At 48.6% G+C, this 12,845-nt stretch overlaps 1 protein-coding gene across 1 annotated transcript; it reads left to right on the top strand.

Annotated features, from left to right (window-relative positions):
* The first annotated feature begins 1,352 nt into the window (after positions 1-1,352).
* Positions 1,353-10,051, top strand: dyrk3 (dual specificity tyrosine phosphorylation regulated kinase 3). Its single transcript, XM_057030247.1, has 6 exons — positions 1,353-2,256; positions 3,767-3,873; positions 6,304-6,509; positions 6,607-6,910; positions 7,000-7,416; positions 7,505-10,051. The coding sequence occupies exons 1-6, from the start codon at positions 2,214-2,216 to the stop codon at positions 8,225-8,227; spliced, it is 1,800 nt and encodes a 599-aa protein (XP_056886227.1). The 5' UTR covers positions 1,353-2,213; the 3' UTR covers positions 8,228-10,051.
* The last annotated feature ends 2,794 nt before the right edge of the window (positions 10,052-12,845 follow it).

The following is a 12,845-nucleotide window of genomic DNA, read 5'->3' as shown; positions in this document are numbered from 1 at the left end:
TAAATTCTTTATTTTAAAAGGTCCAAGCTTAACATAGACTGAGATGAACCACTTTGCTCAGCGCTGATCTGAGCGGAATGTTTGTGCTCTGGTTGGAAAGTGCTGAGAGTTGCAACATGTGCTAATACATAGCATGAGTGGCTCTGAGAGGCCAATTGTAACTGAATAATTACAATTTTCTTCACACACACACACACCACACACACACACACACACACACACACACACACACACATCACACACACACACACACACACACACACACACACACACACACACACACACACTTTTTCAGGCTGATTCTCTTCAAGGGACATTAAGAAAGAACGTGTTGGGCCAGTAAACTGGCCGCAGGTGTCGGTGTCTGTCACCTCCAGGGAGTCCAAATACAGCCATAACCTTTTCAACCCACCAGAAGGACTTCTACCTGCACCTGGTCACCCCTCTTGTCGTGCACAGTTGTCAATCTGTAGTTTGTGAGTGGAGCATCGCTTTGCTGTGTGCACATGCTTGCACTTTGGACTCTTTTACAGCTGAAAGTGTGAGGAATACATCGGTTTATAGGTATTGTCACTCTGCTCTCTCTGCACGCCGCCATCTAATAATAATCCTCACCATGTCCAGGCTGGCCTTAAAGGCTGGCTGCTGACCAGAGGTCTGCCCGAATCTGTGTCAGTATGCTTATTTATGGCAGCAAATATAGACAGACCCCGTTTCTCACCTCTGAGAAAGAGCTAAGATTAGCATCACCCCCTGCTCAGTATGTATCACTGTTTGAATTTAGCCTGTCTACCTCCCATCCCAGCCTAGTCTTTCTGCCAGTCCTCTGGCCTGTATGCCCCTACCTCCCAGTATAGATCTCCATACACTCTCCAGTTTCAGTCCATCATTCAGCTTTCATGACAGGATAACCAACACCACCCTGAGTGCCGCGGGCCGAGAAAAGGGTCTATGGCGTTAGATAGTATTGTACATTTATTATTTATTAATTAAGCGTGCGCTATTTTAGTAATTACTCAAGCAGTGCAAACAAAGTACACTCATCATCAAGATCATTTCATTACAAGTACATGTCAAATTTGCGACCGTCCAAAAATTAAGAAGACAGTGGCCATAACTCTAGATGACCGGTCATTCTCAAGCCAGAGGGCTCTTAACGATGCATTTACGAACCTCTGGTTCTAATTCTTATTTTTCAGGGTGCACATGTAGCACCTTTACGAACGAAGTTTCCACAGGCGAACGTGTTTTTCCACCCACGTTGGGGCGCTGCAGTGACGCCGCTCAGACGGTAGGTGGCGCCCGTGTGCGTACTGCGCGGCTCCCCCGCTCAAGCCCCGCCCCGCTCCCCGCTCTTCGCCCGTCGCTGACTCCGGGGCAGGTTCTGTGAAGACGCCCTTAGCAACAACACACAGCTGGGTCGAATAAGATACTCCTACTGTACAGGCGACGTATCAAACTCCGCTGCTTTAGCTCCACGAATGCAGTCGGAACCCCCCTGCACGAAGACGACGTGCTCCTGGGTTTGTGCACTCAACATGGGGCTTGAGCACAGATAGCGAGCTAGCCTGTTTTGGCTAGCCACCCCCCAAAGACGAGCGAAGCAGCCCCGAGCTGTCCCGAAGGAGGACGAGGTCCCGGTGGTCACATCGAACGCTGGCATCGCTGTTTGCTAACTGCAAAGTCAGCTAACCGGAGATAAAGACGGGAATGGTGCTCTGGATCTGCTCCCTGTATCGACGAAGAGAGGCGAGGGGCACCCCAGTCAGACCAGCAAGCTGTGATATTTGGACTTAAGCTGTTTTTAAACCACTCTCCGCCAGACGGGTGTTTTTGTAGCCGTGCGAGCTAGCTGGCTAGCCGACCGAAGGGAAACGACCCCCACCGCCTTTGCCCAAGTTCTCTCCGACCGCAGCCGAGGCTAATGGGAGCCAGGGCGAGTGTGTGAGCGGCACCCCGAACACACACCCCGTGGCTTTACCAAAACACCAGTTTAAGAAGAAAGGTAGATAATCACAAGGAGAAAATAACTTGAGCTCAACCGAAACCTCAGCTCACGAAAGTCTGCAGGTTTGGGTTTTTTTTTTTTTTTTTTTTTTTTTTAGCAAACTGAGTTTGCAACGTGACTATAGTGTGATTTTTTTTTACTTTCCTCTTATTTTTTTGGTGGATTTTGTTTTTACTTCGGATGCTGGCATCACATATCTGCAAACATGATGATAATCAGCAGAAAACCAGAGGGCCCAATAGCAACAGGTAACCACAACTACCGTCCCTGTCTGTCCTCAGCTGCTGTCGTCCTGTCCAAATGTGTCTCTTTGGATCGGCTTTAGTCTAAACTCCACGCAGCTCTTGGCATTCTCTCCAATACTCGTGATCAAAATAACATCGGCAGATATTCCGTCTGCTCTGCGGGTCGGACTCGACCTCCAGGTCCTTTCGAAACACGTTTTATTTCGCTCTCACGTTGCGTTTTGGAGGATTGAACACTTATTTGGTGTGATCATCTATAGGCCAGAGCTTTACAGTCCCATTAAAGTGTGTATGCTCGTGCATATCGTTCATATTTGCCTTCCCTGTTTAAGACAGGGGGAATGATTAACCTGCATGTACAAAGTTTGCCTGTAAAGCCCGGGTCAGGCCGACCCTGCTGTGTTCCTATAGATGTGGTCTGAGAGCAGCAAGAGGAGGACAAAGAGCTGTGACTTCACCCCGCTACACGTTTCCTGACACATGATCTGCTTTATGCCTCTGTGCTTGAACCGTGTTCTGCAGACAGCTGAACGCCAGCTGGATGTACTATCCTGGCTTTTGGTCTTTTTTTTTTTTTTTCCACCCCAGGAAAGTTTGCTTGAAAAACAAAGTGGAGAACGTGATTAACTCCTCCTAATGGTAGCTCGTCCTGCTAATATTGTATGCAAAGCCCTAATGCCTTTGTTTGCTGTGCTGTGCAGGTCTAATGCATCTGTATCCAGGCAGCGAGCCTAATCTGTCCCAGGGCCCGTCTGCTTTGCACCTCAGAGACCTGGGCTGTGACGCACCTGCAGATGGTTACGACAGCCCCATGGGCAAATCAGAGAGAACATTAAACCTGTCACAGTTTTGGGATTTTGTTAATGAGCTAATCCTCGCTAAATGGCTCATGCTAGCTGGCTGCAGGCTCATATTGTAACCGTAGAGCCGCACAGCCGGTGGATGAAGCTTTGTCACACGAGGAACCGGCTTCCTGCCCCCGTCTCCGGCACTCACCCCCGCTCACCCCCCTGCATATCAGCTCACATTTTGTGCCAGGCTTGATGCCACAGAGGCGTCGCCATTGACTGACGTGCGCCCGCGTCCTTCATGCGAGCTCTATTTCTGAGCACACCTGTGTGCTCTACTTGACTTTGCCCAACTGGACAGATGGGCAGATGGAAAGATGCTGTCGTCACAGGGGCATCTGTTACCCCTAATAGGCCAGTAATGCCACTTGCAACGCTAGCGATCTGAGACCCTAAGCCCTAGCTAAGCCGGACAGGTTGAAGGTCCACTATTGGGTGAACAGCAATAGACACTGGAGATGTAACAAGGCTCCGTTCATCATTGTTGGTTAGATAATGCGGAAGCATTGTCCCCTTGTGTGTGTGATAAGTGATGAAATAATCAATGGGGCTGCCCGGTTTGGGGGGGGTTGACGTCCTCTGCGGGGATGAGATTATCTGACTCGCAGATCTGATGTTTTTACGTGATGACTGATTTGAGTTTGTTCCTTCTCCGTCTCCTTCAGCGAGGCACGGTGATGGTCTGTACGACTCCTACATGAGGACCGACCACATCCTTAAAGATGAAGCCGATACTGGTCCGTCAGGGCTGCCCCCCATGCCCAAACACACTGTAAGTATCCACACAAGCGTCCAGACACGGGCAGTAAAGCCTCGGTCTCACTGAGAGTTGATCACTCCTTTATAGGACTCATGGACAATAACAAGCTCATGTGAGTTATAATGATTGACAGCCTGGGGGGGATAATATGAACATTTCCTGAACATTTTCCCGGAGCTTTTTGAACACTGAAATACTCTGAACACTGCTGATACAGGCACCGGGCCCAACCTTTGACTTGAGATCTTGTTGGTGATCATTTGGCTAAATCAGCTTTGTCTCCGCTTTATGGCCCTTATCAGTTTAAGTAGTTGCTACCTTTTAACCCCGTTTGTCATTTAGTCCTGGTTGTTCAGAGACAATCGAGCCCCAGCCCGGCATGTTTCTGCTGTGGCCCCTCTCTGAAAAGGCCCCATGGCAGAAAAAGAACACAATCACAGACAATAAAGGTCCACCAGCCAAAGGGGGAAGTCGTTTCTGATATATTGTAAAGATTTATTGGGCTTTAAAACGTGACCCACTAATCAGCGTTCTCATGCTCCGCCCCTTCCTCTGTCTCGTGCTCTCTGTTATCAGTGATCATGCACGATGCTCAGGCCTACTTTTCTATTCCAGTTCCGGCCTTTAACCTTCTGTGTTTACTGTCACGTTCGCAGGGGTAATCTGCTGAACGTGAATGGGAGCAGATCTGCCCGCTTTGGCTCGTCGCACCGGCCGCGTCCTCCCTTGGTGTCATAAAACGTCACGTGGCGTACCTGTTGTTGCGCCTTTGTTTGCGGATCGGCGGGCGGTTGTGCAACTTTGTGTGCTCGCAGAGAAGCTCTTATTAAGGTGTTTGTCTTACCCCAAAGAGATTAGCTCCTGTCCATCTGCTCCGCTGCAGTCAGGCACACGTAGTACTCTCAACCCCAGTCTGGGCGCTAAACACGCTCCAAACACGGGTCGTGGCCATCGTTGGCTAGTTTAAAAGGCAGCCGCAGCCCCGGCCAATCAATAACCTATCAGAGTTGGTGCTCCACATATAGAAATAGTGAGTGTTTTGGTGTGAGGGGGCCTCAATCAATGGCTGCCGAGCCCGTCTGTAGCCGACAGCGGGGCAACAGCTGCCTGGAATCGCAGGTCAGCCGGTTGTAATACGTTAAGACTCCGCGGTTACATGTATGGAAACCCGTCCTACATTCCGCCTCTATTTTGGATCTGAAACTTACAACACAAACACGCGCTGAGCTGTTTCTCCTTTCAGAGCGACGCGTCAACACCTGCTTTTAATTTACATTCTCCGATGTGTTGTCTTCTTCGGCTGACATGTCCGCGGCCGTAGACCTGCTCCGCTGTGTGAACGAGCCGAAGCCAGAAGCCCCTTCGGGGGGCAGGGCGGCCCCGTGGTCTGGAGAGTGAAAATTATCCTTAGAATAAAAGCTGCCGTTGGAAAAAAGCATTAGCGCTGCTTCAGTGTTGAATCTGTGTCAGCTGATCTTATTAGGAGCCACGCTGCTGCTACGGTTTCGGAGCGTAATCTAAATATAATGACCATCATTTCCCTCAGGGTCCATAATTTTGTGAAGCGCTCTTTCCGCTGGTGAGACAGAGAGGGAGAGAAGGGAGCGTCAGGAAGGAAGAATTCCTGGGGTTGCTTAAAAGAAGCTGTTTACTGGCAGGCGAGGCAGCCGGAGAAACCCTTCTAACCATTCAGTATGATTTGAGCAAAAACAGGTCTGTCCGATTTAGGATTTATGGATGTTGTGTTATCCAGTTTGGATAACACAACACGTTCCCGCTGTTTAGCCTCAATCAAGTTCAGATGAAGGCTCTCTGAGATTCACACTCCCAAATCCAAGTGTTGATATGATCCAAGCAACACGGAGCTGGAAATGGAGATGAATTTGCATGCGTTGGTTTTGAGGGTGGGTCTGTTTCGATTTGTTACCAAACTGGATGTTGAGCCGGTCCTGCTGGTTCAGCTCCTCTGCTCAGAGCCGGCGCTTATCCGTATTTGTTAAATAACGTCATTTCATGCGTGTTTTGACCTTGAATCATCGGTGCTTATTCGGCCGATATGCTGCCAACTTTTGTTTTTCAGATTTAGCTCTTTTAATCACTTTTCCTTGAAATTCCGTGAAAAGTCAGTGTTGCAGCCTTAAAGGTTTCGGAACTTTTGCTACGTCTGGGTCACGTGTCTTTGTAAAGTCTGTATTTTACTGTGGCTTTTGTGCGCGGCTGTGTGTGGCCTCAGTGTTCCACTGTTATCCACCCAGACTGTTGATGCAGAGCAACACAGACGCACTGTCTTCACTCTGACTGTATTGATTCATCACAGACACCATGGTGTGCATACAGGAAAGTACGCCATGTACGCCATGTTTGACTTGTTCTGCTGTGATGTTTAACAGTTTTCTATGGTTCCTTTTCATGTCTCCTCTCTCTCTCTTCAATCTCTTATAGGTTGTCAGTAACAAGACAGTCCTGAGGGATCAGGTGACTGTACGGGGCGGCCAACTGAAGGTCAAATACCTGTATGAGGACTCCACCAACAACCGAAAGATCAGCGCTATAACCACAGCGACTACTCAGAACGGTGGGACCACTGGCCACACGCCCACTAAACCGGTCCAGGTCTCCAGCTTGTCTAAGGAACGCAGCGTAGACAGGTGAGCCAGACGCGCCCATGACCTCATGACCTTAACCGTATGTGGTCATTATACGGGGAAATCACTTAATTGTACATCCTATTTCTGTCACACACAGCACTGAATCCACTAAGGGTCCCGGTGAATCCACCGGCCAACATGGACTAGGGAGCGCAGGGAACAGTGTGAAGATGTGTGGCCCCCTCACCCCTGACCAGGCTCTGAGGCTGTACAGATCACAGCTGACCCCCTTGGAGCAGGCGGAGGTCCAGTCGTACCCCGACGTCTACTTCGTGGGGCCCAACGCCAAGAAGAGGCCTGCTGTAGCTGGAGGCACCAACAACTCTGGTTATGATGATGAGCAGGGCGGATACATCCACGTGGCCCATGATCATCTAGCTTATCGCTACGAGTTCCTGAAGGTAGGACGTGAACACTGTCAAGTGTGCGTAGTCAGCCATAATCGCAGTGGAATCAGGAATAAACTTCTCTGTGATTTGTGCGTCTCCAGATTATCGGTAAAGGCAGTTTCGGTCAGGTGGCTAAAGTCTACGACCACAAACTGCAGCAGCACCTGGCGCTGAAAATGGTCCGCAATGAGAAGCGTTTTCACCGGCAGGCGCAGGAGGAGATCCGCATCCTGGAGCACCTGCGCAAGCAGGACCGTAACGGCACCATGAACGTCGTGCACATGCTGGAAAACTTCACCTTCCGAAACCACATCTGCATGACCTTTGAGCTGCTGAGCATGAACCTGTATGAGCTGATCAAGCGCAACAAGTTCCAGGGGTTCAGCCTACCGCTGGTCCGAAAGTTTGCACACTCCATCTTGCAGTGCCTGGAGGCCTTGAGTCGGCACAGGATCATCCACTGTGATCTGAAACCAGAGAACATCCTACTGAAACAGCAGGGGCGCAGTGGCATTAAGGTAGGAGTTATGGAGGCCTTGAGGGAATTGTGTGTACGCTGGGACCTGCTCTCCGGATTTAAGTGGATGCTTTGTTTGTCTCCACCAGGTGATTGACTTTGGCTCCAGCTGTTTTGAGCACCAGAGGGTGTACACCTACATCCAGTCTCGTTTCTACCGAGCTCCAGAGGTGATCCTTGGTTCCCGTTATGGCCTTCCTATCGATATGTGGAGTTTTGGCTGCATACTGGCCGAGCTGCTGACCGGCTACCCCCTGTTTCCTGGAGAGGATGAGGGCGACCAGTTGGCCTGCGTCATGGAGCTGCTGGGCATGCCTCCACAGAAGGTCCTGGAACAGGCCAAAAGAGCGAAAAACTTCATCAACTCCAAAGGTCATCCCCGCTACTGCGGAGCCAACACCCTGCCCACGGGGGCCACCGTGCTCACAGGGTCCCGCTCTCGCCGTGGCAAGATGAGAGGTCCTCCGGGTAGCAAGGAGTGGAGCGTGGCACTCAAAGGCTGCGAGGACCCCACCTTTACTGACTTCATAAAGAAGTGCTTGGACTGGGATCCTTCCACTCGCCTCACTCCTAGCCAGGCCCTCAGACACCCCTGGCTGTATCGACGCCTACCGAAGCCCCTTCCTGGGAACGACAAGAGCCCAGGCGTGGTGAAGCGGCTCCCGGAGCACCACAGCACCTCTTTTCCCTCCATCCTCGCTAAAGGGGGTCCTGTCTTGGGTACCACAGCTGACAAACTAAGGAGCAATATGATGGGAGATTCTGGGGAGGCCATACCTCTTCGCACAGTCCTACCTAAACTTGTCTCTTAGACAGAGAGAGAGAGTCCTGCGATCTCCTCTCCCCTCCCTCCTCTCCTCCTCTGAACTCCTCAGGAGGGGTCAGAGCACAGGAGATTGTGGATTTGAGGTTTTAAAACTCGTTTGGTTGGTCTTTTAATTGTTTTCTGCTGAGAGGTGTCGACACCCCAGTTACTGGTTTTTAATATTAGCTGAACAGAGGCAGAAAAAATGTTTTTATACAGAGGATTTCTTGCACGGCTGTGGGATTTCTATACACAGCCATTGATTATGGTTTGGTTTAGATGATGCTTTTTAAAATCCTGTGTGAGTGAGTGGACAGCTTCCTACATGAGCAAATGTTTCTAACTTCTTACGTGTCGTAAGTGAAACACACTCGGAGCACATCTGCACTCTCACTTGCGCACGCTTAACACTCAGAAGACGTCCCCCCTTTTTCGGGGGGCATGTTTATATTAGTCAAACTTGAAAAGGGCTGTCGAGATTACTCTTATCTGGTTTGAGTTGCTCAGCAAATGTTTGGTCAGCCACCGCGATTCAATAAGAATGAAATTAATCACGCTCTCAAGTTTTGGCCCCGCCCACTGAGACACTTTTGTCCCTTACAGACACAAAGGCCTTGACCCAGGGACTGACATTATGTAGTGACTGAAAGAGTAGATTTCTTTAGCAATAAATCTCCACTTCTTTCTCTTTTCCACCCTCACACCCTCGCTCGCTCTCTCCACTGCATGTCATCTCAGTATGTGTTGTAAGTGTGTGTGTGCGTGCGCTCGGTGGTCCTAGTGTGGGAGACATTAAGAGGCTGTAGGACAACCTATTTACAGCCACCCTGCTCCCAGCTCCCCCACAGCTCCACTGGAACTGTCACAGAGGTGTCACTCCATACTTCACAAACCAGTTTACGTGCGACCGCCTTGTGAAGCTGGCCCACTTAAACCGACAGTCTCTGCTCATGTACTAATTCAGGATGGAAAGTTGGCTTTGGAAAGTAAATATCAATGAATATCACCTGCCAGCGTTCCCAATCGACCCCTGCGGCCGTTGGCAGCTGTTTATTAATCCTAATGGAAGATTGATTGAGATCATGCAGTGAAATAAAGCGAGCCAGGTGGATCCTCAGAGGGATGTGTAGAAGAGGACAGGACGTCTGGGTGACTAAGGAGGTTTTTTACGGTACTGAAGACAGACACGCTTCTCAGGGAGACATACTCGATACATCCCTTAATCTTACAGACTGTTCAGCTTAGATCCAATGTCCTTTACTGTGGATAAACATGCAGTTTTGTCTTCTGTGAGTTAGTAAGAGATGCATTATATGAGTGTTTCTGCGACAGGGGTCCGCTAGCTCCACAATCTGACCTAGTTTCTCCTCCCCCACCGTCTCTGTCTCTCATTTCTCTCTCCAGCTCATGTAGGGCAGGGAACCTCTTAATACACACAGTAAATGATGGTGCTGTCCAAATTTACGCGCTCAGAGACGCACGTCAGGTGCATGTTGTACGGACCACGCCGCTCAAAGAGATCTTTAATCCCCATTTTGATGTGAACAAGTCAGGGATTTCTACTGTCTCCATTTTTTTTTTTTTTTTTATAGAATTGGTGTCTATCGCAGTTCGGTCCAGAATATCAGATGATATCAAATGCAAAAATGTGGAAAAAGAGAAAGATAATCTGTTATGTTCTCGATGTGTGTTCGTAGGAGGGTGTTTGTTGTTCCAGCATGAAGTCACAACCTATTACCAAGACGGAGATGAGAAGAGAAACTGTACAGTAACCAAATGAAGTTGTGATAGTTTTTTTTCTAAAGAAAATAAAATAATTAACTAAAAAAAATGCTTGTCTTGGGTTATTTTTCACAAAACTGCAGACATTACATTATTTATTTAGCCTGCAGATTGTTAAAATGCAGATTAATGTAAATAAAACGGATTGAGAGCAGTGACAATTCATTTTTAAGTTCATCTCCTGAATCACCATAAACCACTCTCTAAGTACACATGGCTCATTATGACCACGATTGACCTCCCAGTTATGTTGCATATTCTGGAAGCCTGGTGAAACTTGTGATAGTGGCTCTGTTCCGACGGTGGAGGACGGCGGGAACGGGGCGCGAGCGTCCTGATGGGTTCGTGTTTTAAAAAAATACCTACAAGTTGCCAAAATCAGGAATAGCTTGACTTAAACGTAGGATGGGGAAGGACCAAATGAACCTGTTAGAACTGGCTCTTTCACCTCATGTAATCTCATTTTGATTCATTCATGTTAAATAGAAAAATAAGACAAGATGCGTTCTTTACTTCAGGACTTCGGCAGGTGATTGTTTGTTGCCCCGAAGGATCATTTTGATTTTGGATATAAATTTGACCGGCTCAGGCTTGTTTACATCCTAAACCAGCCTTGATGCCATGTGGGCGCCTCGGTAATGATGCCACTTCCTGCTGAGATCCAGCCATTGATGCTTGTGGCCCTGGGGAGGAAAACTCAGCTGCAAGTGCAACAGAAGAAGAAGCTGGTTGGGCAACATCACTTAGTGAACAAGATGTATAAGGTGTTGGAGTTGTTGGGTAATTTGAGGCAGGTGTTAAATGCCAGCCGATCTTGAAAGTATGGAGGACACTTCACGGTAAAATGTGGGGATCGCCTTTCGTGTCGCCACGAGCTCAGCTCGCTCGCTCCATTAACAGCTAGTCGGCGTGTTCTTGTTAACATGTTTATCTAAATTACTGTGAGATCATGTTGAACCAAGGAGCAGGAAGAGAAAAACTGGACCGGCGGGATTTTTCTCTGCTGTTTCACTTCCTGTCTGTAAATCAATGACTGAGCCGTATCTGATGGCGCACGTGGGTCAACAAACAAATCAAGGTGTGGAGGCTCACGACAGACACTTTAAGCAAGGACGAATGGCTTAAAAAGTCTGTTTTGTTCTGTTTGTTCCTTTAAATAATGCAATCACTTCTTCTGGAGCAAGAACAGTCCTCCTGATGTAAAGCAGATTAGGTCAATCCCATTAGAACCCAATCCAGTCACCTTCTGACCATATGGTCTAAAGCTCATGTGCTACATCTCCTCTGACACGGTGACTTCTCCTCTCCTCTTCTGCCCTTCTCTAGTCTCTCCATGGAAGCGTAGGCTGGACCATATGGACTCACAGCAGGAAGGCGAGAGGGGGCAGAATGACTATTAACGCCGATGACCAGAACTCCAGGGTGGGAACATTGTTTTACTCTCTGAATGTACTCATGTTTGCACCTGGAGACCCTGGAAACATTGCAAACATTCCCACCTCACCTCGATGTACCTTCCCTTCAAGGAGCTAATCCAGCCCCTGCTTTTGCTAGACACATCTGTAGCTTTATCTTCTTTATTTTAATACAGCTTTGGTTGTAAAATTTCCTACAACACAGCACAAAACAATACTCCACTGGTGCAATCCATATTTTTGCCAACACTCAGAGGAAGAGGAAGAGGAAGAGGAAGCACAACACATATTATATATGTTTGGACTTTCATTCTATTGTCATCGTCCAAGGGAACTTGGGTCGTCTGGACTAAAGCCAGAGATTTTTTTTTAGCTTGATTTTCAAATAAACAATGGAACATACACACACTGACACACACACGCTGCGGGTCACAGAGGGCAGATAAACACCAGAACTATGAGTGTCATCTGGCTTCAGTCCACCAGGACAGCTGAGGTACGAACCGGGCCATGGAAGCAGCAGGAGAATGTCACATTGGTCCCGCATTGCACCGACAGGCCAACGTGCGCACACACGATGCAGAAGCGATGCAACAAATGTGCCCAGAGGCACAACAGCAGACTACAGTCTTACTCATATGTGCACAATGATACACTCAGGGCTCCCACAGCTGAGCACATGTCCACACAGGCTGAACAGTTGCAGATCCCTGGAAGAGGTGGGGCCGTGCACGAGCAACATTTGCCCACCCAACCCACCATTCCATGCAGTCTCTATGGGAAATATCCACCGTGCACTGCGTGCGCTGCATTTCTGAGGAAGCCTTTTACTGATGCCTCCAACAACAGCTCACTTGAGCTCGCCCAACTGTAACTGCTACTGTGATTTCTGCCCACATATGCAGCTCCCAGATTTAGGTTTTCGGTTTCCCCGTCTTGTTTACACGACCCGGCTGGGTCACAGTTCAGACTGGAATAGAGGGTGAGTCATCCTCCCTTCCACCGAGGCGCGTCGAACTGCCTGTTTCTGCGTGTGCGTGTGTATGTGATTCTGTAGGTATTTCAATTTCCAGTTCTGCAGCCTGGAGGTAGAAGGTCTGCACAGCAACACTCCAGGAAGAGGCTCCGAGGATCCAGTAAAAGGCCTGCTTGGCAACATCTGCACAACTGCACCTTCTACTGTTTAAAATCCGAGACCGGGATCGTAAAGTGGGTTATTCATAGTCCTGAGCTACTTTAAAATGACTTTATGAGCTGCAATAGACAGCAGTATTACCACTGTACTGATATCTATGTGTGTTCCTTGTTCATTCCCACTGATTCCAATAAACTCAATACACAAGATGAAAACAGAAAAAAACCCCATGAAGACGCAGATATATAAATAGGGCTTTTAACGAGGGGGGATTTTTGTTCCCACGCAATGAA

The sequence above is a fragment of the Takifugu flavidus genome, chromosome 4 (assembly GCF_003711565.1).
Source record: "Takifugu flavidus isolate HTHZ2018 chromosome 4, ASM371156v2, whole genome shotgun sequence".
Taxonomy (NCBI): Eukaryota; Metazoa; Chordata; class Actinopteri; order Tetraodontiformes; family Tetraodontidae; genus Takifugu; species Takifugu flavidus.
Note: the sequence above shows the minus strand (reverse complement) of the source record. Positions and strands in the feature narration are given on the sequence as shown.

Bases quoted from the DNA above. Each gene is read 5' to 3' on its own strand.
- dyrk3 (XM_057030247.1), top strand. From the start codon at position 2,214: ATGATGATAATCAGCAGAAAACCAGAGGGCCCAATAGCAACAG. The intron at 6,911-6,999 runs GTAGGACGTGAA...GTGCGTCTCCAG, and splicing joins ATCGCTACGAGTTCCTGAAG to ATTATCGGTAAAGGCAGTTT. The intron at 7,417-7,504 runs GTAGGAGTTATG...TGTCTCCACCAG, and splicing joins AGGGGCGCAGTGGCATTAAG to GTGATTGACTTTGGCTCCAG.